This window comes from Bombus vancouverensis, chromosome 2 (genome assembly GCF_051014615.1).
Source record: "Bombus vancouverensis nearcticus chromosome 2, iyBomVanc1_principal, whole genome shotgun sequence".
In the NCBI taxonomy this organism is placed as follows: domain Eukaryota; kingdom Metazoa; phylum Arthropoda; class Insecta; order Hymenoptera; family Apidae; genus Bombus; species Bombus vancouverensis.
Genome location: NC_134912.1, coordinates 13,516,382 through 13,543,571, shown reverse-complemented (window position 1 = coordinate 13,543,571; position 27,190 = coordinate 13,516,382). Strand labels below are relative to the sequence as shown.

The following is a 27,190-nucleotide window of genomic DNA, read 5'->3' as shown; positions in this document are numbered from 1 at the left end:
TTAATCTAGAATAATATTCTGTATTTAACTTCCTCAGACACAGAAATGAAACGTTTTTACAAAAACACGTGCGACGTAGCTTATGCATTTTAACGCGAGCATGAGACATCCGTACACAAATATAACGTACAAAGCAAATCCGTCCTCACGCAACTCGTGATTTTTCCGTTTTTTCGATCCGAGTTAAGCTTGATCATACCGGTGCCGACGAAAATCTGTCAGCAGTTAAAGGTCTCGTCGCGCGGCTAATTAGCCTGAAAACAACGGCAAACTTCCAAAGCAAAAGAGAAGCCGGGGAAAAGGTCTGTGCTCCAATTACGACGTTTCCATGAGATCGATGGATACGCAACGACCGCTTTTTTACCGTGATCCCAAAGGCAAAAATAAAAAAGAGAAATAAAATAAAAAAGGGGGCAAAAAGAAAGAAAATTTCCAGACTGCACTCACGTTTCCGTTTCTGCTTTCATCGACGCAACGCGTGTGTGTCCTGGTCGTGAGGGCAAATAATCGTCGATCGCTCAGCGGATACGCAATCGTTGATCTGGTTCTCTGTAAAGTTGCGCAGGTAGAGACGTTGCAACGATTTAGAGAGAGAGAGAGAGAGAGAGAGATCGGGATAGATTAGAGTGAGTAATGAAAATATTCGGATGCTAAAAAGTATGAGTGAGATGCGTGTTTATTTTTAATATCTCGTGAGTTGAAAAAGAAAGAAAAACGAAACGAAGGCAGATCTTGCGTTTTGATGGATGAAATAAGGAGTTTATTAATTCAGGAGCTATGCCAAACTTTGGATGTACCAAACCGTGCAGTGGTATTTAACTCTCAATCAGTTGAGTCATTGAAGATCACAATAGTACAGGTTATATTTAAGTTGGGTTATTTAATATTAATTGGTATTCTATATCACACGATATGTTGATGCATCCTATCACGTAAAACATGGAACACAAATTAGAATCAGGTATTTTAAAAGCTTGCTCCAATTATACTAATTGAGGAACCTAAGATTAAGAGCTAGACAGGCAGCTAAAGAGAATGGGAATAGCATCGATACCAAGGAGGCTTCTAAATTGCAGAGCAACGAATGGCACGAATTTAGTAGGCAAGCCTAATACAATGATTTTGATCTCGCTTTTGATAATGCTCGTGTATGGGACAATTGCGCATGGGAGCGCAGGATTGTCATCGAGAAATCGTACGACCTTTTCTCGGAAGGTAATGAGGTAAGAGGCCGATTACTCTATAATCGACGTGCTCGTTGTGCCGTTACAACCGAGCATCCGTGGCACAATATGTTAGTGTAACAAAGAAATAGAACGAGATCTGTGTAGGATAGTGATACCATGGTATCAGTGCGCCTTCGAGTCTTTTGTAACGCCGTGGTATCAATGTGTTGTTAGTATCTTTTGTGATACCGGTTAAAGCAATGTTGACGAAATGTTAGAATTAATTTTTTGATAAGTATCATCGTATTGTTGGTGAGCTGTAAATGGTTTTGAACTTAATCTTATATAAACGGCGCAAGAAACAAAATCGTCAATACGAAACTCGTTATCAGTGCATTCATTTGCAATTAATTTTGCAGTAACCACCGTTTCGTTTTCTACATCTGCATCTATAGTTTATCCATAAAATTTGTTCAAATTCCAAGTCACAGAATACGCACATTGGATCCTCTAACTCTAATGATATCGGTACATTATTAAAATTGCAACAATATTTGGAAATTGAGAAATAGCGGCGTAGAATTACGCAAAATAAAGCGTAGAATATAAATATATAGGTATGTACGTAACTTATAGAGAGATATAGAAAATTATAAAACGAAGGTTGGTTACTAAGATAAAATGTTAAATATTAATCCTTTGATTTTGTTTTCATTGAAGTTCCGCTGATGAATCGTACTGCTATTAATAATTCTTCGTTGGAGGATATCTCTGCTCATTTCATGCATATTTAAAAGGGTCTAAATTACAATCTGCCGATACTTCGGTGTCATATTGCGCTGCCACCGCGATTGCTTTCGATTTATCGGTGTAATAACTTTCGAAGACTTCCAAGCAGATATTGATTATTCATACACATGCGATGTTGTACCGCTTCATCGAAGATTGATTTTCGTAATTAATAGAAAACACAGCAAGACTGTTTCTATTTTGCATCTACCACCATCTTCCTCCCCATTGATTTCTTTCTAATGGAAATTCATATTTTTATATAAAACGATCTACACGATCGTGTCTCTGCTTTATTGTAATTATTAATCGTTCGAATTAATAAAATTCCGATAAAAATATGATGTTACTGCAATTGTGAAAGCGATAATCACAAAACCAAATGACTACGTAGTCTCTTAATACTTGCCATATTCTTGTACGCTAAATACAACAGTAAACGAAACAACGAGAATTTCCTACAGCTAGAAGTTGCTTATTCAAGTCAGAAATATTCATTCGTGATAAATACAATCTAGCTTCATGAAAAATATCTAGGATCATGTAGAAATTCGTAATAACAGATCCTATTTATTGAAAGGGTAGAAAGATTTGCAAAACCAGATGATAAATTAACCGATAAATTACACGCAACGCGTAAATATCTTTTAACGTGGCTTCTGTTAGTACGTGTCGATCCGATTAAAAGGCTAAGTGTTTCGAAGTTACGACATACCGGGCCGGTTGTGATGTGGAACAACGGATTAGGTTTAAAAATAAACGAAATAATGTACTGCAGCGGGGAAAACAGATGTCGCTTTTCAGCCACCGGAATAGTGACTTTCAAATGCAAGCGGCGAAAGCGACGCGTAAATATCATTTATCGCCGGCTGTTTTACCAAAAGTCATCTAAGACGGAGCTTTTTCACTGTCTCGAGTCCTCTATCTCTCTCTCTCTCTCTTCTCTCTCGCGAGCAAATCGTCCGTAGCACGGAGAGTTTAAAAATTGCGCAGCCTTGTTCAAATATCGTGTGACAAAGCGTTCGAAGACGTATGCATTAATAAAAAAATATTTTACCGCTGCATTTAAGCGAGAACAGAGAAATGATTATTCGGTGATGTTTTTAGCAGAGTAGTCGAGATAAAGGGAACAGGGAAATATAGAATAAACGCGAAATATCTATTGACAAATATAAAAATTTAACGTCTCCCTCGATAATTTCCGATAATTAATCTTCCCGATTGTCATAGGTAGATATACATAATTCACTTAAACGAAAACATTTGAAAGTCCAAAAAATTCGTAGTTATTTTATCAGCGGGGACAGAATTATAGGAACTAAAACAACATATGGCTCGAAACAAAAAAACGACATTCGAGTCGAGTGGAACTATTTCTTAAGATACGCGATAAACTAAAATTTCAATGAAACTAAGAAACAGGAAGTTGCATCTCAATAGCAACTCTTGAAAAAAACGTTTGAGTCACTGTCTCCACCCCAATCCTTAGCAAGGACAAGGGTACCCACGCCAAGAAGTCCATCAAAGCACACAAGCACACAGTCGTATAGCCAAAGCAGATCGCCTTTCGTATTCCCTCTACTGTAAAGTCAGCTCTATCGAATCTTACTTGGAATAGTAATTTGTGAAATTCTAAGAAACCAATGCATGTTCTAGATGTTTCAACTTCTTCGTGCTATTTAAGATACTTCCATTCAAAGCACTATCGTTCCAAGAAAGTTACTCACTTTTATGATATACGGGGTGGTTGGTAACTGGTGGTACAAGCGGAAAGGGAATGATTCTACGCGAAAAAAGAAGTCGAAAATATGGAATAAAAATTTTTCATTTGAGGCTTTGTTTTCGAGAAAATCGACTTTGAATTTTCGCTCGGTACGCGTGCACTTTATCGCGTCTCGTTATAACGGATTTCACTGTAGATCGTTGTCACGATGGAACAATTTAAAAAGAAACAAGAAAAATTAAAAAAAGAAAACTTTTATTCTATATTTTCGACTTCTTTTTTCGCGTAGAATCACCCCCTTTCCGCTTGTTTCACCAGTTACCAACCACCCTGTATATTATACGTCTACAAAAGTTTTCAGGATCTTTTATTCCTATACACAAAGGCACCTTACAAAACATAAAAAAACCTTCACAAGTATAATCTTCATTTAAATTCCTTTTAATATCAAAATATCAACCTTTATCCGAATTAATTTTCTTACTATATATAAAGTTGCTTTTATGTGACAGAATTTATGACACGAGTATGCATAATATTCGTGCATGCCAACGTCACCGTACTCTCAACATCGTCTCAATTCGTACAGATTAGTTCCACATTCCTTTGGCCTCGCAGCATCAACGTTCTAACATTCATCTCACGAAGATAAAAAGCCGCATTCTTTGGTTCAAGTAGCGCACGCACGTGGCCGTTTTGATCCGCGACGAATTTTCGTTCCCTTGACTGCGGTCCTTGCCGGGCGGATCCGTATCCGCGCGGGCCGACACGCGCGTGTGCGTGCGACGCAGCCGAATGACGGGGGCGGCTGCCCGGAGAACACTAACGCGTTCCAGATGCTGCCCGCTTTGTTCCCATCGATGCTCTCTTTCTCTCAATGTCTAAAATTTTCTCCGTCTTGCCGTCTACCGAATCATCGACATCCTTCTCCGTTCGCCAGCATGTGCAGTCGTTTCACAACCTTAAGTATTTCCGTTCGATTGTTTTTGTATATTTACTCTCGCCAGGCATGCGCTCGGTTCTTGCCTCGCGCTTTGTTTGGTTATCCGCGCCACGAAGAAAACGTCATCTAATCCTTCTGGAAACGCGGTTCTGCGTTTCCGTGAACGATGAATCGCGACAAAAGTTTCGAGCGACGCGTGCACACGCGTTTAACATAAGCAAGAGTAGAATGAGGTTGTTCGCGGTCGTTTCGAGCGGAGTGTTTGGAGCGCGGAAAGCCGAGCGTGCGAAGCAGGACGAAGCGGAGGACCAGGCTAAGATTCGAGCAACTTGACACTGAACACATGGCCCCACTTCTCGAGCCCACACTCGGCCAGAAGACCCTCCGTTTCTTCTTGCGAGTTTCGCCCTTTGCGCCGCTGTGTCGGTATCCTTCACTTTTGTTCCAACCGATGCCGTTCCTCCTTTCTTTCACCGATTCTTTCGTGCTCTCGCATACCGATGCCCTCCTCAGTTTTTCCATCATCGAGATCTGGGCGTAGGAGAAAGGTCGAATTGAGAGTGTTAGTTTTAGTGACACAGTTTGGTATGGTCTTTTTTAGAGCAGAACGAATGAATAGATTTGAAGTCGCTAGGAGATTCGATGGGAATTTGGAGCAAGAATTCTTTTGAATTAATGCGGAAAGAATAACTGTTAGACTGTAAATTTTTATACATTTATGGGGAACTTAAAGATACAGAATTGCGTAGAAAACATCGTACGATATTTCTTATAATATTTGGCAAGTGAAGAAAATATCTGCTTATGTCCTACATTTTTATTTCTTTTCATAAAGATATAAATGTGTATCGATATTTGTCGCATAATTATTTGTAATGCCGTGTTCTTTTTTGACGTTATGAATATTTTAATAGTATAACATGAAGATCTTCATAATTTCATCGAGGTGTTCCAGTAGTGTTTTTCTATAATAATAGAGTTGGCATAACAGCTTCGGATTGTTATTACTGATAAAAATGAAACTCCGATAAAAAGAAATTTTTTAGGAATAGTGTGAGAAGAAAATATTGTTTGAAGTTCCATTTCAGAGATGATGTTATTATGTTGCATCGCAGGCTTAGGAAAAAATGCATAGCATGGTAGAAAATTATGGCAATGACGAATCAGTTCTTGTAAACAAGATATGCTATCTGCTACTATTGAAATATCAATCTGTTTCTCGCTACAGATCAAGATCTTGTCATTAATTTTATTTCTTTTATTCACCTTGTTGACAACTATAAACTTCTCGCGACAATGTTGATTCATACCAGTGACGGGTATGATGGTCGTCATTTTTCAGCTTCCCGTTTCTAGTTTGATTCACGATGATCCTTCGTTGCTAAATAATAGCAACAATATATAAATAATAGCACTAGGTAAATTAATTTTAGACGCTTACATATTATCCTAATATACACACGCTATATACACGCGGTAAAAGAAGTCGAACTAATTTTTTAAACTTGTGATTTCCAAATTATGGACATTTACAAACTTGTAATGTTCCAGAAGTAAAAGTTATTATTACGAGAAAAGTATACCAGTGCTACACCAACTATATAAAGAAATAACGCGTTGAAAATCTACTATTTAACACTTCATTTTTATATCTGACCGGAAACACAAGAAATCTTGAGGATAAAGAAATAATTATTCATCAAGTTGTTCATTTCGCTTTCGTGGTTACTTTATTACACAATCAAAGAATGAGAAAAAGCTTCAATAATAAACAACGGAAAAACAGTATTTACATTTTCCGTATCACGTAAAAAATGTCTATTTACTAGATGTTATTGCACAAATTTTCCATGACGTTGCAACTTATCACAAATAATAGGACTATAGTTCCAGCGTATCTCGAGAGCATGTAAATGTCATGAAGCTGCAAGCATCAGCCGCATCAGTCGAGCATAGTCGGATGCCGACAACGAAATATGCTTCCTGCGTTCCGGAAAACAGAAGACAGTTGCATTTCGTTGAGACAAGGGTCGGTGAACTGGTCTTTGTAACATTTCCAAAACGGAAACGCGGATTGCATCGGACGAAATCCGGTTGCCTGTCGCTACAGAAAAGCACAATTTTATGAGAGGTCGAGTCACATGTGGCATCTTGCTATCCATACTATTAATTAGTAACTGATTAGCAACTGTCCATCGCATTTTTATTTTATTGGAACGATACGAATGATACAAGTCTCTGTGTTGATATACAGGATGATCTTGAATACACAAGCTCACGAAAGTATTCGATCTCTTGTAAACATTTTTTACGAATACGTTATGCGTGTTACAAACACTTCGAAATTCCATTAACACTATATGAGACACGGTTGTCATGATTATGTTGATTATAACACTTATGGAGATAAAGTTATAATATGTATGGACATTTGGACGTAAGCTATGGGTATACAAATTTTCTATGGTAAGTTCACACAGTAGGTTCGAATACTTTTGTAAGCCAATGCCAGTAATCTTTAAGATTGTCAAAGAAATAAACGAGTAAATTTCAAATGATTATGCATACTTAAACATCGTATGTAGAGAGAAATGTATCCTTATGTACATTCGTAACTCACTCATAATTCACAGATAAAACGTTAAGACACTCGACAAAATGAATTATATCTGGTAAAAATATCCATCTTTAATTACAGGCTAATTATATTAATTTAAAACGATTTGCATTTCAATAATTTAGAACCGCGAAAAACCGATCGTCCAACGAAATCGCTGGACAAACAACGCTCGAAACTTGGACCATCGATCACGAAATCACCCTGCATTCGAATCAACGTTCAAACTCCCTTTCATCCCCGCGATCCTCGTTTCTGTTTGTCGAATCGAGTTAACTCCGATCGACAGTGACGCACAGTGCGACTTCTTAAATGAATAATCTCGTGTCGATGAATCGGTCGAAAGGGAGGCGCCATCGTGGGGCTTTCAACGTCGAAGAGAAAACAAAAAATCGAATCAAATCGTATCGTACACTGGGTTATGAATATCCCGCCGAATCACCGCCGAGATAAGGCCGTACGTATTCGTATGTGCATGCGTTGCAACGCGCGTCGTAAAAATGATTTTTACGTAATATCAGCCGCACATGCTAAACCGAGACGTCTGCGTTCTTTCTTCTGTTTCCACCTTTCTCCGTACATTTAATTGACAGATCTTTTGGTCACGCGTTTACCTTCGTATTATTCTTCGCGTTTTCTCAACCAAATGAGGGAACGAATACGTTGCTGGTGCTCCAATGGTTCGAGAAACAATTTCTTTCGTTTGAAAAGGAGGCGTTGATTTTACTTGTTGCGTTTTCTTCGATTTAGGTTCGGTTTTCTACGGATTCCGTAAATTGTAACTCTTTCTTAGTCTCGTTTGCTTGACGATAATATTTTGTTATAATTGTATTCGTGTGGTAATTTCGTGTATTAAGACGAGGCAGGGTTAGCCAAAACTTATTAAGAGCTGCAAAAATCGAATCTTTTCTCGTAAATAAAGAGATAAAAATTAGTAGTAGAAATATTAAGAAATATACATACATCAATCTTTGCTTATCGCTTGGAATAAAATTTACAGATGCGATTATTTAAATGAAAGTATTCTTCTAGTATTGGTTTCTTATAAAACTAATCATAATTCTACTGACATTAATCTATGTAAAGAAAGTTCGTCGTAAACGTAACTTCCTCAGTCGGATTGGCCATTCTTGAGCAACGTGATATATTCTCCTCTTGGCAGAGAGTATTTGTTTTTTCAGTAAGCCTGATCCCGTGCTAGATTTCGGATTTTCGGCAAAATGTAGGAATCAGGTAAAAGCAATATATCATGTAGACGTTTATATAGAACATTCATGCGATCCAGACGTAAAGATATAGGCATGTACGTGTGATTTAGCGTGTAAACATATAAATTCGTGATTGATCGACGTATTTGAGGATCTGCATCGAGTTCACGGAAGTTGAAGTGTATCGTGAATAAATAAGAAAAGATCTTTTTTTATTGGAATTAATCAACCAGTCACATAGTCGATTACAATTTTTGATTATAATTTCAAATGGCAATTTGGTTAATTTTTAATTGTAATCCTAAAACAATTGCCTCACGTCCTTATTGACCTTATTTTTCTCAATTCTCATTTTATCCGTTTAGTATTGCATTATTGTATTGTGTCATTATTTTAACAATTATTTTAACTATATTACCGACGAACCAAACCTCATTTCGCATATTCCGTACACACATCGTAACACAATGCACGCTTCTAAGCACCCAATTGCCTATTACAATGACAAAAGTTTCGCTCGCTGATCAGCGTAACGAGGCAGGCAAACCGGCTGGCCGCGAATATCGAGAGGCAGCGGCACAAAAGGCGCGGCATGCGTCCAAAGAACCACGACAATAATAGTTGCCGTCCGAAACGTCCAAAGGAATACATCAACTGTCTCACAGATCAACTAAACAAAGAACCCGTCTAATCTATCTAAACGTCTCCTCCAAAACCTGACAATTTTTCAAAATCAACCAACCTACGCATTCTTCTTTCTTCTTCCTTTCGATTATACCATCTGTGTGTTACAAAAAATACAAATAAAGGAAACTGAAGAATGGGAAAGGGTTCGTGCGACGATTCACGGAATTTTTACGAAAAAGCCGATCTACATGACGAAACAGGAAAGAATGACAAAAGATATAAATAAGAAATTTCAGAAGTTAACCAAAGGATCCGGATGGAGACAAAGTTAGTGGAAAATTGGATAGCAGGGGATGACACAAATGAGCGACTTTACAAGTTAAGAACGGTTCGTGGGAAGCTTCGTGAAATTTACATATCTGAAATTTTCCCAGAGAAAATCGTGTCAGATGCTGGAATGAAGTGGAAAGTGAGAAGAGTAGACAAATAGGAAACGAATAAGCGGAAATTAGGTAGGAATTACGTAAAGATTCGTTCGCTCGAAGGGTGGCTCAAAAAGCAACGTGAAAGATATAAAAGACTAGCAAAACATATAAATAAGAAATTTCCAAACCTAGAAAAGCATCACGCATTAATTCGTAGAACTTTTGCGAAGGAGTCGCGGCAGATAACTGCTCGAAGAGTGGAAAACCGTGTGGAAAGGGCTGACGGAGCTCCGCTGATAACGTATTCTCGGTACAGAGAGAAAGACTGACGGAAGATTGCTTTTACAGTGGCCGACAGCAGGCGTGTTGTCGGTTCTCGTGAATGTGGCTGCTCTCGTCGCTTCTGCATTTCTCCGTCGTCGAGTCGTGTCGTCGTGAAAACCGACGAGGATTCGGGCTCGGGCTCGGGACAGCTTCTCGAGGTTGCCTGGCTTGGCTAGCCTCTCTCTGACGATGATAGCGTCGCGACGCGACGACGTGCCTGACGACGCTGTTCACGACGTCCGTATTTGTGTGCGTAGTTCGTGGTTCGGTGTGCGCGGGTGTGGTCCGCGCCCGCTCATACATAAACAAGAGATCGGCCGACGCGGCTTCAAAAGAAGAGACGTTAGCTGGGACTCCATTATGTAGAGCATATCCCACGGCGGTCCTATAAAGAATACTAACGATATGGCTTTCTCTCCTTGCCAAGGTTTCCCCGCTCCTTCGACTTCGGAGAGCGAGCTTGAGAACCCCTGACTTCTGTTCGAAAACACTACCCTTCCGTTAGGAAACATGCTTGTTTTTCTATTCCTTCTTTACGCGGGTCTTTGTGGTTGATTTTCCTTTAGTTGAGTTTTATTTAAGGGGTGTTTCGCCTTGTTCCTTGCGTAGTCGTGGCGTATAATGTCGCGTATTAAATACGTATCGAACAGTTTAAGATGGGTAAAACGATTGGGAATGGTGATCGAGGGGGGAATCAATCGACTCTCGAGGATCGGGAATGGTCACACGTATCAGACAAACCGAGACATTTCTGATATTTTGGTAGTTTCTTCGTAGAGTTCGTAGATTTATTATTTTATTTGCTAATCTCCTTTAATGAATTTGATGCATTTATCCAGAGTTCTAATCATTCGCAATATTAAAAATTTCCGAACACTCGATCATTGTATCGTATTTCACAAACAGCTTTTCATCGCTCACTCACACGATCTTCTTTACAAGCCAAAGATAAGGCGACAAAATCCGAAAGTGAGAAAAATGAAACTTGTAGTAGCTACCGATACAAGGCTGTCTCAACTTTTCCGCAATTCCCCCAATGAATAATAACTTTTCTCACGACGGAAGATTTCTCCATCGCCTGATCATTCATCATTCTTTCAACGAAGCACGTGTAAACGTTAATTCACGTCGTGTTCGTCCGTATTATTTCTCCACCGCTTCTTTTGCTGCCTTTCCCGCGAATCATCGTGGAAGCAAAAGAAGTAATTGAGATAACGAGAACAGAGAATACGAGAAATACGAGAAAGTAAATTAATGATCTCTTATCGGTATTGTACGCGCGCCTCGAAGGCCCTTGGACTCCGACACCGCGAAATTAGTCAATAGCGCATACCTTCGTTCCTCGTATATCGCGTAATCAGTGCTTGCTTGACTTAATTATAAAGCACTCGGGGTACCAGAGCCGCTCCCATCGGTCCCCGGAATATAATGAATTTAAAATTTAAACCGCGATCGCGCACCTCCGCTTCCATTCTGGAAATTAGTTTGGCGTGTCGAACAATCGCGCATTTATATATTCTTTGTTACATTCTATTGTGTACAGGGTCCGTTCCCTTTTTCTTTACTAATTCGCTAGCAACATCATTTCATGATCGCTAATTTTCTATAGCAAAATTCGCAATACGATTTAGTATAATGAATGAATCATCAAACCGTCATACTTTTGTTCTGCTTTCTTCAGAGTTCACGGTAATTAACAATGTTCATTGAACGCTTCATTCTGCAAGATTTGACTTTTTAATTAACATTTAAATTACCTATAGACGATAGCAATTGGTGTCTTGTCTGAAGTAATCACATTACACGTTGTTTTCTGAAATATAAAGACAACTAGTGATTCCGTATAATCTGTTGATCATGTGTATATCCATGCACATCGTAAATCACACGTAAAGTATCGATTTCATTTCGTACGATCCCTTAATTTTTTCCCGTGTCGCTCAATTTTCTCTGAAGCAGCTTGGGAACTTCCGTTCCCCGAAGGTCCACTTTTCAAGAAAACGTCAGTGACCGCGCCCCTTATTAGACGTCCGTGTCCCCGAGGACGTCTCGTGTGCATCGCAAGAACAGTGACGGAAGTCGACTCGAGTCACGCAGCCACGCTCGAACCTTTCTTCTCGCTGCCCCCTCTGCACCAACTGGAATACACCATCGCCACCCCTGCGCTGCTACTTGAGCCCGAACAGATGCTGCATCCCCAAAAAACCACACTTCCATTGTGCCACTAATAGAAAGTCAAGCGTCGGCTTACGGCTCTGGCTGGCGGTACGCGCGTTCGAAAAATTTCACTGCCGGTTATGCAGGCCCTTTAATTGGTCTCGACACGACCGAGGGGATCGAGAATCACCGATCGTGTAACGCGATTTTCGCGTCGATTGTTTCCGATTCGTTTTTGTCATCGAAAGAACGGCGCGTCCTTGTGGAAAATTTAGTGAATCGTTTTGTTTTATAATAATCGGTTCTTCGAAGAAACTCTTACACGGTGAATTTCGATTGGTATTCGATAGTGAAGTTTGTGAAGTGTCATCGAAGTTGAGATCGTTGAATGAACAAAGTATTTCATGTTGTATGTGAATATTAATCTTTCCAGAACAGAAACGCGTTTTTATGGCCTATGACGATGAAAACACACGACTTCTGATAGGTGTGGCCGCAAAGTAATTTAATAAATTCAGAGGTGAATTTTAAATTTCTGAATTGGCATTTCATTCGCGGTAGTCACGAGTTTGTGACAAATGTCGTTGGGATCGAGGCTGTCGAGTAGTAATCGAGGTATTAGTTAGTTTGTAAATGTTTGATTGAATCGTAAATACGTGCGTACGAAGTGGTTTTCTTAGGCTGAAATGAGTTTGACTTATCGATGAAACAACTTTATTAATTACAGTCTTCGCTGTTCGGAGTAAGACACTTCAGCAGAGTTTACGAGGCTTTGAGTTTCGCTTGTACAGATGTCTAGCGACTTGGAAAGCTTTTGATCGTAGAAAGTAGTCTTTCGGAAAATCGTTGAAACGGCGGAAACTCGGATGGTCGATACATTAACGAATCGATGACTTTATTCTCCTTTTACATAAAATCTCTTACTCTTAATTGCACTTCTTAAAATTCTATTTCAATTTTTATTTTAACGATTCGTTTGTAATTAATTTCTTCACTATGGCGACTCAATTTTTTTCAACTACGCTCCAAATACTAGACAAAGCAGAATAATTTTGTTTTTTTTTCGTACAATATTAAACCGCAAAATTCAAAATTAGAATCTAATCTCAACCGTGCTTCCATTATGGAAATAACTAAAATAATTCATCAAATCGTTAATTTTTACTTTTTTTATTTCCATCCCTGCTTTATTCCATCCAACTACGTCGACCGTTAAATTGCGATTAAACAACATCGTCTCGAAATATAATATTCCAAGTATCCGCGATTCGAGAATAACTTTGCAACTTCCATCTCTGGAAAAAAACATATTTTCCCACTCTTCTTCTCGTTTCATCATCGATCTTTGAATACATAGAAACTACAATGCAGGGATCACGAGGGAGGCGATAACAATCACGTGTCGTCGCACTCGGAGTGGAAATAGTTAAAGACAGAAACCAAGCTCTCTCTCTCTCTCTCTCCTCTCTCTCCTTCCTTTTTTCTCTCTCTCCCTTTCCCTCTCCCTCTCTGGTGTTTTTCATCTCGAAAAACGTTAGCACAATATCAGAGTAACACTCTGATCGAATCGTACCATTTCCTCGTTCCATTTCGACCAATACAGGAAGCAATGTTCGATCCAGAGCGAACGATAATGAGGCATTACGGTCGCATCTGCCGATGATATGCAAGCACAATTTTAAATGCAGCCATAACATTGGTTCCGATGATAATTTATCTATGTAATAAATGTAACTGGGATGTTCGACCTTTCCTGATAAGTCGAGGAGCATTGTATTCGCTCGTACGTCGAGAACGTAAGATAATTGCGTCTCGATTCTCGATTTACTATACGATCTAGAACCGAGAGCAATTTCATAATGACTCGCCACGATAGTCGTAATAACGCGATTAAACCATAACGCGATCAGTCTCATTTCCAACTGTATCTTCGTCTCGTTCCTTTTTCTCCCTGTTATTTCTCCGACACAACGCGCGTGCAACCGATTCTTTCCTATTAATTACTTCACTTCCCTCCGCTATCTTTTTTTCCTTTTTTTATACTCGACTATTGAGAAACTGGGCTCGTTGTTCCGTCGATTACATAGATAACCGCTGAGCTTCCAAGAATTTTATATATTGCGGTGTTCGAAAAAGGGAACGACAAAAAAGGAAGAAATAACTCGAGGGAGTAGAATCGTTCTAAGAAACCGATTTCGAGAAAGAAAAAAGAGACGAAAAAGAAGAGGGAAAGGAGAGAAGAAGAAGGTTTATTATCAGCTTTTGTGCAAGTTTCTCTTTCATTGGAACGACTGGAACGAAATAGAACGCTACTGACATTTCCATCGGTGGAATATCGCGAATCGAGAGATAGCTGTTTGACAGGGAAAAAATTACAGAGAGACACGCTGGAAGGGAGAAGCGACCTCCACGCGTGGAAGAAGGAGCAGAAAAAAAATTACTTGTGTAATTGCTCATTTCAGCAAGTTAATGAATCGGTATCTGAATGAATGAAGATTGCATGGCGGCTAGCAAAAGAGAGAGAGAGAGAGAGAGAGAGGAGAGGGCACTTGTCGAACAGAAAAGGGGAGATCCGCTGATTTATCTCGCGTTCGCAACAGATGAGTCCACGGTTTATCGATGTCGGCCCACTATCAAACTCTTTGCTCTATGGAAGAGCTATGCACGTTCGGAAGCCCGAACTCTGATCTTCAAATTGTGCTTCACTAATTTCTTCGTGCCGATCGAACGAACAAGCAGTGAAGTTTATTCGCCTTCGTAACGCAAAGAACACGCGCAGTTTTGTCCATTCGATAATCAAATGATATGTTACGATTATTCTTGCAGATTGCGATTGTTTAGTCGTTCCCATAAAATATTTTCCATTTCCTTGCTCCTCGAATTTCACTAGAAAAACTCTTTGCGTGTACCATTTGCGAAAATACAAACGTACACAATGGGATTCTTCGAGAAGAAGAAATTTGTATGTATTATACATTGGCGACGGGACGCCCTCCTCTTTTTCGCGATTTTCTCGCACGATTTTGGTCCTTGACAGCATCTGGCGGTTAAAAATATTTTTTCCTCGTGTTTTCGTTCCGCCTCCTAGACGGCCTAGGCTTAGATCTGCGTTTCGCGGAGTAATTACGCGGCGCGCGAGACCTCTTCCTCCTCTCGCTCTGTCCGTCCCCCGCGACAGAAATACACTTCTCTTCTATAAGGACGCTAGGCGGGCGTGCGAGCGAACAAGCGAACGAGCAAGAGCGCGTAATACGACGAAAACGTGCCGCGAGAAATCTAGAACGCGCCCTCCGTCACGTTTAGACAATGGAAATGCAGAAACGAGCCGCGGCAACGTGACAATGATAGAAGCACGGTCTCCGCGTGAAATTTATCTCGCGATTTCACGCGGTCTGCACGAGCGCGCACCACCGAGCCGGTTTCCTGCCGCGTCGACTCGCGACAGACGCTGATATTTCGTACGACGAAATTTTTATTACAAAGAACTACATACGTTGTATATTTTAGTGTTATAATAGAAAAATTTGAAGATGTTTTGATTTTATAGAATTATTAGACTTTAGGGGACGATGTTGAATTAGACGAATTTTTGGTTTGAAATGCTATCGTTGTTAATTAGTATGTCGTGTCTAGTATCTTTTTATTCTCTAAGGCATGTTAAAATATTAAAAATCTTCTTTGTTTTTTGCCGTTTGAGTAATATTACAAAAATTGTTATGAAATAATGACCAAATAGCTTAAATTGAATGTGAAGAAACAAAGACTGGAGGAAAAGATAATAACGACGAAACAACGTTTCGAAATTTTAGATAGGACGTTTGAAGCAAGGACCACTATTGAACATTTATGACGAAAAATATTTGTCTGAAAGAATCTCTTTACCGAAATTTAAAATTCGATAAAAAGCTGAATAGAAAAATTGTTTCGAATTAAAAATGCTTTGAGGTCCGCAAATTCTTAATTATGTTATTTTTTCTAAAAATATAATGAACGTCAGAAATATTCCCCTTATCCAAACAGTCACATCTGTTGGTTGGAATAATAGAAATTCTATCATGTGGATGATGAAATTGCGTTGTAACATGTAAAGTATCTATTTTCCTTCTTTCAAAACGTCCGAAATAAAAGCATTTCCTGTTCTTAACGAGATAACCTACGCGATTAAAGTATTTGCCGTTGAATCGAAGCATTCTTACTAACGAGTTCATACGCCTTGACTTCTATAAATTTGTAATAGACATTTTCTGTGTATCTTGTTTTATAAAATTGTTTAGATAGTTAATGAAAGTGATAATTTATTGACGATAAGATCCTCTTCCGGCTGAAAGAGTTTTGGTGCAGGCAAAGACCGACTCGATATAAATAGAAGCATTGATTTTGCTACGCTTTCTATCTTACGTTGCATCCAATTTAAAACATTGAACAGCCTACTCGCACTTTTTAGTGCAATGAAATTTTTTTCTTTTTTCAAAGCGTCGTTGCTGGACTTTGAGCTGTTCCGCGGGTTAAAGAGTTTAGCTTTACACAAGCCTGTTCAAATTACTCGGTTTCTCCTTTTAATTAACCGACTAAAACTTGGTTGCCCCTTTTAACCAAAAGACGCAAAGTTTCTGTGTCAAAACTCTGTGCCTTTTTTCTTTTTCCATTTTATTCTTCTTCAAAGATACGGATCCTATTCTCTAGAAATTTTAGTTTCAAGAGAACAAAATTTGTACGTAAACTGTTAAGGATAAGTAATTACTCGACTCGATAAAGTAATTTCCTACTCGATGATTAATAACTTTTCGTTCGTCATCAAATAAAATTGTTAGATTTTTTTATTCAGTTATATTTTACGATTACGATCGATTAAATTGAACTCTAACACTTACCCATGAATGAACTTTTGCTAATTGACGAAGCTTTTCCCACGAATAGATGACGTCGATCAACCATTCCTTCCGTAAAAGTTGAAAGTCCCGGACGTAATAACGCGTCTTTAAATTTCGGCCAATGTCTTTGACGTAGTACTACGTCTTTTGCTACGTATCTTATCTGAAGAGGCAAAGGCTAAGACGAAGGACACTCGAGCTACGAATATGGTTGCTTACGGCTTACGCAATCGATTCTTCACTTTAAAAAGTCTGGCTCTCGACAGTACACGCTGACGAATAAGAATGGCTGTTCGGTTCGTACCGAGAATATTTAGATGTTAAACACTAAAAACGTATAATCTGCGTGAAAATAGCTCCTCTCTTATGTCAAACGCCATAAAAGTATACGAATACAAACGGAGAAGAAATTCGGCATCTGTACCGCGATTATCTCGAGTCCGGGATCAACGAGGACACCCTATGGACTTTTGACCATAGTCTGCTCATCCTAAATTCATCACGCAAGACTATTGACTTTTGGATCAAGCAATTGAAGTGAAAATTCAGAGCATAAATAATTATCCCTATTTTATACGTTTATATTATCCTACTGTGGGTATTGTCAATATTTATTGACGATTTATATGAAAGATACTTTTTCGTAAAATTCCTCTACTTTAACAACATGCTACTCCAGCCACAATTCTTTCACGCATGGTCGATTCATCGGTGAAGAACTATACTGCTTTATTGAAATCCAGATTTTTCGGGCGAGCTACGAGCGTACCACATGCTGCTTCTCGCGAAGAAGCACGTGTTCACCGCACCCAATCATCGAAGAGACGCGCGCGTGCATTCGTGCACGTGTAGCTTACGCGTTTCTCGCGACCAGCAACGAAAAAACTAGTCTCTTACTCACATATGACGAGGAAGAAAGTTATGTGAAATTCATCGACGCGTCCAGATGTCGATGGATAGAACGTTATCGTCGTGCTGAAGAAATTGGAGAACGCTAGAGAAATAGAATCGTACAGGGGTTGTCCGAAATTGGAGAAATAAGATTTCTTCTACAAACATCGTTCTGTCGGTAATTATCGACTTGAGGATTTATCAATAATTGACAAAACTTGACAATTTGATGATTTTTACTTGGAAGATCGGCCTAACATGAGATACCCACAACGTTCAATTAATAAACGTTTACGCTTTGTTCGTCTGCACGAGGTGGGTACATATTTCTGTTTGTAAAACAGGAAAACTACTTTGTTTCCTCGTAAAAAACAATGATGGAGCACAATTAATTGTATAATTATCTAATTTGTAGTTTTTTTTTAGCTTAAGAAACTGATCCAATCTGAAGTATCATCCCATTTCCGGATTGAACAAGCTCGTAACATTTAAACCGTGACTGCTTCTCAGAATCAGATAATTGTATATTATTTCCCTGGACGAAAGATGGAAACAGCGATGTGATTCATAAGTCGATAGATATCGGTTTGTCTATTTCATAAGTGAAATTAATTCTGCTCTCAGAAACTATTCTACCTGTTAATTACCCTAGAACTAAAGTGTAATATTTTCCTTCTAAGAAGAGAATAAATATACGTTACGTATATTACCTCACGATCATTGTATTTCGATGGAATCTGATTTCAATTCGATTCATCTTTAGATTAAAGTAATACGCACTAAAAATTCTGACGTTTACAGAAATAGTTCTACGAAATATTCCTTCTGGAACTAACGTATATAATGTACGTTATTCCTTCATATTATGAAACACAAACATTCTAGTTTACCAGGAATAATAACCAGGAAAACAATGGGAATCGAAAAAATCTCTTTCTGGTGATTACCGTGAATGATTCAATTCCTCCTCTGATTTAATTGTTCACGGTATTTATTGAATATCGTTTCTTCTACTACAAGAAAAAAGAAAGATTCCGAAAGAAATTAAATCTAATAGAATCTAATAGAACAATTTTCCTATTTCTAATTAAGTATAAGAGTGAGGAGAACTAATTTTACTGTCAAATGAGGCCTGATTCGAAGATAAAAAGAACAATTTTCTAATTATGGAAAAAATAAAAGTTGTTATCCTTAGACTAAAGATTAATTGGCGTAAAACCTGAACTTTATACTAATGACTCATTTTTCTAAGGAAACAGATAGTTTTGTCAAGAAAAAAACGCGATTCGGTCAAATATAAACATCAAGGGTGACAGTAAGAATAATCGACGGCAAATATTAAAAATATTTATCGTGTTCTGAAATCAAAATCAAGCAACAGTCGATCCGATCAAATTTCTCGAAAAGAATGATCGATTTCAATAGAAGAACACGATTTCGGAATATCGGTTCGTCGGATGATTTTGGAGCTGAAAGAAGTACCGGATCGTTGAGTTGACCTCGCAACCTTCGCTCGTCTTCACCAGAAGCCGAAGATAATCTGCCGACCATTTCCCCCGCCCGCAGGCGCGCCGATTGATGGATAGACCGTGTTACAACACGCGTACACAACAATAATCCATGCTTAATAATCACGCTCGATTATTGCGCCTTATGTTCGATTATGTAATTCTCTACGGAGCATCACGAACTCTCGGCCGGGTCCGATCGATCGCGAGATTTAGATTTAGATTTGGTAATTTGGAGACGGAAATTGGTGGACTAGTCTGGACTAGAGTCCGTTGCTAAATTAGTGACAGATAGAGTTTAGACGATGTATTCGGTGAATAGGTGTAAGGAGGCGATCTCGAGATTTCTACTGCTTGCCTGAAGTTGGTGTATATCTGTCTGTCCTTGAATTGAGTTCAGAGGATGGGTTAGAAGGATGGATTGGTAATAGGGTGCGAGATGTTGGTATAATTGTTTTTGGAACGATGATATATATTTCTTGGTTTATTCGTTAATATTTTACTATTATTTATTATTTATTCATTAATACACGAAAGGATTATTGATCCTAAAATTGTGGTTGAGACTGAGAAACGAAAGTTTGCAATGATGGATGAGAATTTGAGATTCTGTAAAATTATTTTTGAAATGATATCTTGTGTCTTCCGTTCATGGAATTAATTGTACATTTTTTGACTAATCTTTTTATACGAAAAATAAATATTGTAACCACGTATCTTTAAATTAGGTTTGAGAAATGACAGAGGAAGATGCATAGATAATTGGAGATGGAACGTTAGGGAGGTTTAAGTTAATATTCCTTAAATGACTTACGACGATCAAAGTTTCTTATTAATATTTAGAAAGAAGAGAAAGAATTTTGAGTAAAACCTCTTATGCCGCGTAATATTCTGATGACTATGAAAATTACTTGTTGACAGTCTTGCTAGCTATTTTAAGGGATATGAAACAGTGACTGGTAATGTGAAAGACGTCAGAGTAATTTTTTTGTTACTAGTTTCAACATTGTTGCTATAAGCGTGAAGACAAAGATCAATTGATTTGCAATTTAGTCGCAAAGGCAGTGTTCTTCTCCTCTCCTATTGAATCACCAATGAAGAATAGGCTCGCGATCGTCTATCGACGGCATAGTAGCATTAACCGTGACACGTGTCAACGCGTTACATTATGAATTATAATTAGATTCATGAGTACTCATTTAACGCCGACGGAGATAATTCCGATCATTGCGCGACACACTTGCTACTTTGTAGACGTTATGCAACATCATATGTGACACGAGGAAACAAAGTACTAATCGTGCCACGTGATAGAAGAAGAGACAAAAAATGAAGTGTCGATATCGTTCATACCTTTCCGTATATATAACACGTGGCAATTATGCGACACAGAAGCATCTCGAATAATGAGCAAGAAATATACAATTCCTCGTCATCGGATTAGGTTAAAAAATATATCACTTTTTTAATTATGATATTGGATTGTTCGAGTTATTGAATATCAATGTGTTATAATATATGTATATAGCAATTAACTTGTTATTATATCGTGTGACAGAGCTAAATCCGACACAGAATTCCTATCATCGGAGAACATCGCCGTACAAGCGCATTCATCACCTGACTGCGATAGAATTCCATTTATCTAAATTCATTAGAAGATAAACGATTTATACGTAACTGGAGTTTATATATAGCAGAAGTTCACTGATTCTTCTCGCTATGATTTTCCACACAGCAGGAGTTTACATTCAGATAATTAGATTCGATCGTTTCTTCGGGGGGCTTCTTTACAAAATTACATCGATGCGAAGGATCAAAGAGCTAACCATTTGTGTTTTCGTTTTTCGTTGCAGACTGAGGATGTCCTCAAAGAGGAAGTCACCACCAACGAAGCTATCGGAGGGCGGGGGCGGTACGGGTACAGTGGCAGGCGCCAACGAGGAGGAAGAGGATACGACCTCGTCGGTGACCGGTGGTCCCGGTGGCGAGGTAGCCGTCGGTGAAGAAGGTCCTACCACCCCCGTCGATATCGAGGAGTGTTACCCTCATCAGAGGGGAGGTGACTGCGAGTCGTCCGGCTGTTCGTCGCCGGCGACTACCAGCGAGCCGGATCTCCGAGATTCGCCCTCGCCGTCGTCGAATTCCCTGCAAAGCAAACGACAAAGGATCGTTTTATCCAGCCAGGAGACTCTAGCCTCCTACCATTATCCTCACCACCATCACCATCACCACCATCATCATCACCATCACCACACGAACACATCATCGTCGTCGGGTGGTGTCGTGGAACCGGCCAGCTCCTCGGAGTGTGGCTCGCCGCCAACCCCCTTAACCGTCGACCCCTATTACCCGAGCCATCCTCACCACAACAACAACAACAATACCGTCACGCAGAATAATAACAATAACAACGGCGGTAACGCAACAACTGTTACGAGTAAGAGATCCATGGACGACGTTCTCAAGAGGTTAACCTGTAAAATGAACAGCGAGTCGCTGTCGTTGCAGGACGATACCAGTAATAACAGGCGGAACAGTCCGCCACCCTCCTCTACGCCGACCGGACACAACGCGCACTGGTTAGTGTTTTATTCATGTTCTATTATGAACGAGTTCTTGGGGATTTCAGGGGGATGAATCGGGGTGTGTGTGAGATATTTGGAAATGAAATGGTACGAACTTTGTGAATATGAAAGAATTGCTCTTGTTTTATAATATTTTTAACGTATTTATGAAAGAAATAGCTATGGTAGAATATAATAATTACCGATATAAATAATAATTAATATGGAAAATAATAATTACCATTCGTACCATAAATTTGTGAACATCTCATACAAAGAACATTTAATTTTTCTTACTTGCTTCTAATTTCTTATCAAAGAAATTTCTTTCCATCAGATATAATATCGTAAACTTTCTAAAGCGATCTAAAGAAATCTATATAAATAGGATTTAAAGTTAGCGACAATAATCGAAATTGTCGAGGAAACAAACTTCGATAAAAATTTAAGCGAAATATTATATTTTTCTTTACGCTCTCTCGATCTAAAAACTAAATGACAGCGAACAATTTTCGTTAAAATGTATCTGTTATCGCGCAGCTACTTTTTGTAATCATTCGGCATTTCAGATATAAAACCTGAAATAACTCTTCTTTGACTATCTTCATTATTCGCGATAACCGCACAATATTTCTCAAATCTCCGAAGAGAGAATTTTCCTTGATATCCCCTTGTGAATTATCTTCCGAAAAAAGAAAACATCATTTAAAGTTCACCATTTTGTAATATAGAATCCAAGGTATCTCGAGTAACTTTACAAACATCGGAGTGTCCATCGTTAGAAAATGGAGTAGCTCCAGCTGTCGCGTATCGGCTATTTACAGTTTTCCTTTCTGTGTTTCTACCACGATAGTGGACGACATTAATTAAACGGCGCCAGGAAGTGGCCAGTCAGCCGGGGGAAATGAGGCCGACTCCATTGGCGAGCGTTCCTTCCTGTTTCCCAGATTCACCGCGCGAGTTCTGACGAGATCCGCCACGGTTTCATGTACGTTGTCGTCCATATTACGCAATCTGTATCTCCTTTTAATTAGCAGATATTGTTTCTGTTCTAACTGCCGCTCGTGGCTGGTGGATTCGTCACGATGTTGCAATCGTCACGCTTTTAATCTGCTGTTGTCTTCCGACCAGCTATCTGCCACTTTTATACACTTTACATAATCCATAAATACAGCGGTTATAAGAAGTATATTTGCACATATAGCACAACTTCGTTTATTTGAATGGAAAAAATTAATGTAGCTTATATAGGAACGATTAAACGAACTCCAATTATACAAGCTACTCTTTTCCCGACAAGTTCGTCCTTCAAATTATACAACATTAAGGCAGAATTTTTAAAAGAAAATCGTCGTGGAACAAATTATTTTTTACATCCATAGTGATGGTAGAATTTCAAACGTTCAAACATTATTTTTCGAATAGATCGTCCAATGTACAAATATTTCAAGTATTTTTTTAGCTGTTTTTTTCAAACACGACCCTTCGAATAGATCGTCCAATATATAAACTTTCCGTTTTGTAACGACGAACTATCGCTGTTCAAATATAAAAACTGTCATTGGAAACGTTCATCATTGATTTTTACTTTTCAAGCCTGCATACTACGCTAGATCTCTATACAGCTTGAAACTTCATTTCAAGAAGTTGAATAAGGGTAATTTTAAAAAATCTGAACGCGTACTTCAATTTTCTAGGTTCTATATTAACCACACAATCTTAAAATCGATCTGAATCTCAAGTTATAACTTTCTCGCCAGAATATTTAACGCTAACAGAAATATCCTTGCGAATGTTTGTTCGATGTGAATTAGAATATTTCTCGAGTCGTAATTCGCGTTCTTCTCGAGACTCTCTTTCGAGATTCAACGTACGCGAGAAAAACCCTAACATCTCCGATAGCAACGTCAAGAGTTACAGCAGAAGTATCGAGCTTCTATTCTGTCCTCTCCTCTGTATCGGCCGCGGAGAATAACAACGCGAACTGCTTAAATTTGGCCCCGCAAGTGGCCCACAAAAGCGTCCATTGTTCGGGGAACGACAAGATCCACAGATTCCAGTCGTAAACTGACTCTTCGTTACCGAACGGAGATCCATCCGTGAAATACAAAGAGGAGCGAGCGTAAAGGAAGTCGTCGAAAGACGGGAGCGAGGGCCGAGGGCAAAAAAACAAAGGGTCCACAGAGAGAGAGCCTGAAAATATCCAACTTCTCGGCTCAGGGACAAAGAAACGCGTCCGAGGAGAGGACGATAAGAAATCGGACGAGTCGACATTTTATCCTGGACTATGCCTTCCTTCGTTTCCATTTCACGCGAACGTTAAAAACGTACAGGAAGATCCGCGAAGTGTTAGGTACTCGTGGATTTTGATGAAACTCCATGAATGGGCTGAAAGTTGGAAAGTGATTATGCTATTATCAATGTAGGCATTCATACTAATTACTTGGAAAATGATTAGAATATACTTATAGGCAATATTGTGTTTCGAGATTGTTAATGTATTTACATTCTTAATTCTAATTTTATGGCACTGGTTAATTTACATTAGCTTACAGTAAACACGGTTTCACAACAGAAACTAGTAACATATTGCAATATTCTAGATAAAAAGTAATATTTTTTTTATGTGCATTTAGATATGACTTTTATAATGTTGATTCGATCGAAGTTTTATTAAAAAGTAAAGGTAACACCAATCGTGATCTATTAAGATAAAAAGTATGCAATCGACGAGCATTAAAATTTGCAATTTCAAATTGAAAACGAGTTGCAGGATAAACTTGTAAAAAAAAAGTGGTTCTAGTAGTTATTCTCGTGTTAACAAGTTTCACTCGACATTGACACATGCCACTTTACAAATGTTGCAAATATTTCATCGAGTCCTGATTGATGTAGAATAAACTAAAGTCAGAGGTATTTTCAAAATCAAAATTTTCATTTTTAATATTATATTTCAGAAAGCACCGTGTTTATCTCGCGAACAGTAACGAATTCTATCTATCTATTAGCTTTCTCTTTCCGTAATCATGATAAAATCATAATAAATTCCGACAAACTCTCGTTAGTGACGAATTAAAAAAGTAACACACGAAGAGAAATTTACCTTATTATAAAAAAGTCTAGTGTGGAAAGACGGAAAAAAAGTAAAACGAGCGGGATTTATCGTGGATACGATAGAGGCGCGTGTGTACGTTATCGCGAAATACGATTAGACTATATTCAAAGTCGATATCGCACGGTCACGTAATAATAATTGCTCCATGTAATCAGGCTCGTGAATGAATTGATTCTTTGTATCGGCGCGATGGGGACGCTTGGAAGTTTTTCCGTTCTCTCTGAACATCTCTCGCACAATGTACAACGTCGAGGATACAGAGTAAAGATTATCCGCACGTGGCTAATTATGGATCACCGTCTCGTTGCGAACTTCTTTTGTACAGGGTGATGAAAGAACTCGACTAATGTCCAGGAACCATACATACATTCACATGTGAAGATAATTTTCTTCTATATTTATTGGAGTATCTCGGTTTGGAACATGTTATTTTGGCTGTGTTGACAAACTACAATATGCCTTAATTTAGAACCATGTATATGTATATATATCTTTAGAAAACTGTGCATATTATTAGAAACACGAAGGTGGAATTAACCTTTGGTAGTAAAAATTGCCATTGAGTAATTTTATCGTCGTGTTATAGAATACTTTGCCTACAATTAGAATTTTAGCTGCGCCGTGCATCTCGAGCATTTTGCGATCCAATTGTCTCGTTATTTTGGTAAAGAAGTTACCTAATTCTGACGTAAGGAACACGAGAAACTTGTTATCATTGTCAGTATGGTAATCATAAAATTGTTGGAAAACAATTAAAACAAGGAGATTTCAAGTTTTATAATAAATTTAAAGAAGGTTTAAAGTTCAACGACGTTTCTAAATATTAAATAGAAAGAAAACGAAAAGCACAGAAATTGCTAAGAAAGTCATGAAAAAATTTCAACGGGATGTGCATGACCTTTCCAACCGAGAATCGGAATCATCTGCCAAATATGCCACAGTGATTCGTCCACGCGTATCTTTCGTTCTATAATTCCCTCGTTTTCCTTTCCGAATCATCGGCCACGTGAAATCTACCAAACATTCCTACCGATGATTGAAACAAAACTGTCGCGCGGAATCTTCTCTGACTGGTAACATCGAGCCTGTTCGAAAAGCAGACGGAACGTGGCAGAATGCAATCCCCGAGGCAGCGTGTAACCATTGAAAGCAAACCGGTGAACTTGGCAAGCACGAACGAGCAGACAGAATCGTGCCAGCCCGCTGCCCACACGCCGCGTGGGTATCGGGGCCAAAATTCTTCCAAAATTCAGCCAACTGTACGACAACTCGCACTTACGTGACGTTCACCCGCTTTTTGGATTACATTCAATTCTGGACCCGACCCCGCTCCGATAGAAATACTTGTTTTAACGACCGATCGCGAACTCGAGCAAATTGCGTTTACTTCTGATCGATCGACGTAGGCAGATTTTTACACACATATGTTACTAACGCCGGCAAATTGTTGATATTTTGATTTATTATTTGTTATCGTGGAGATTTTACAATTTCTAACTAGCGACGTAATTTGACAAATTTTGCGCGTAGATTCGACTCAATTTCGAAAAATTTTCCATAGGAATTTTGGTAAATTTTATTCCATGTGATCGAACACGTATGTCACTTATTTTCGCAGATGCCATAATTTATAATTTAGCAAGCTAGCCACTGTACACTTCGTTGTAAGAAATATATCACTAGCAATATTTATTAAAGTTCGGATGTTTAGATTTCAAGCTTGATAAAGTAGTTTTACTTCTCAAGCTGATTCAATAAAACCATCTTATTCGAAGCTCGATGACGCGGTTGAGCCAAAAACTTAATAAAATCAAAAAGATTTGTCAAGCAGTTTATATCGAAAAGTGGTTTTACCCCGGTGGAAGTATCGGATAAAAATCTGACTTGATAAACAGCAGTTACGATACAGGAAATTTTCGATCAATTAAATCGAAGGTTCAGAAAGAAAATCGTGGATCGTCAATGTTCGTTTGTTCTGCAACAAGAGCGTTGCTATTTTGTAATCATTCTCTGCTTAGATATTCCGCGATGGCTTTTCAAACTAAATCAAACAACACCAGCATTATTCGCTGCTCGAAGCAGATTGCAGCTGCTATACCGTGAATCATTAAACCGTGGAAAGAAGTGGATCGCCAATAGGCAATAAATTTGCCTTATTTCCTTTACAATTTAACTTCTCTTACGCTTGATATCAAAGTCAATGGTAGAAGAAAGACAGAAAGGAAAAGTATTACCATATACAAAGCTTCAATACATAGT

General features: G+C 38.6%; 1 protein-coding gene across 5 annotated transcripts in view; it reads left to right on the top strand.

Moving 5' to 3' along the window:
- Positions 1–27,190, top strand: part of Sox102F (transcription factor Sox102F) — a 205,876-nt gene that overhangs the window by 134,643 nt on the left and 44,043 nt on the right. For all 5 annotated transcript variants that reach the window (XM_076624362.1, XM_076624365.1, XM_076624374.1 and 2 more), the window contains one exon: positions 21,106–21,831. In XM_076624362.1, the coding sequence (XP_076480477.1) occupies positions 21,106–21,831 (726 nt within the window). The remainder of the gene's footprint in view (positions 1–21,105; positions 21,832–27,190) is intronic.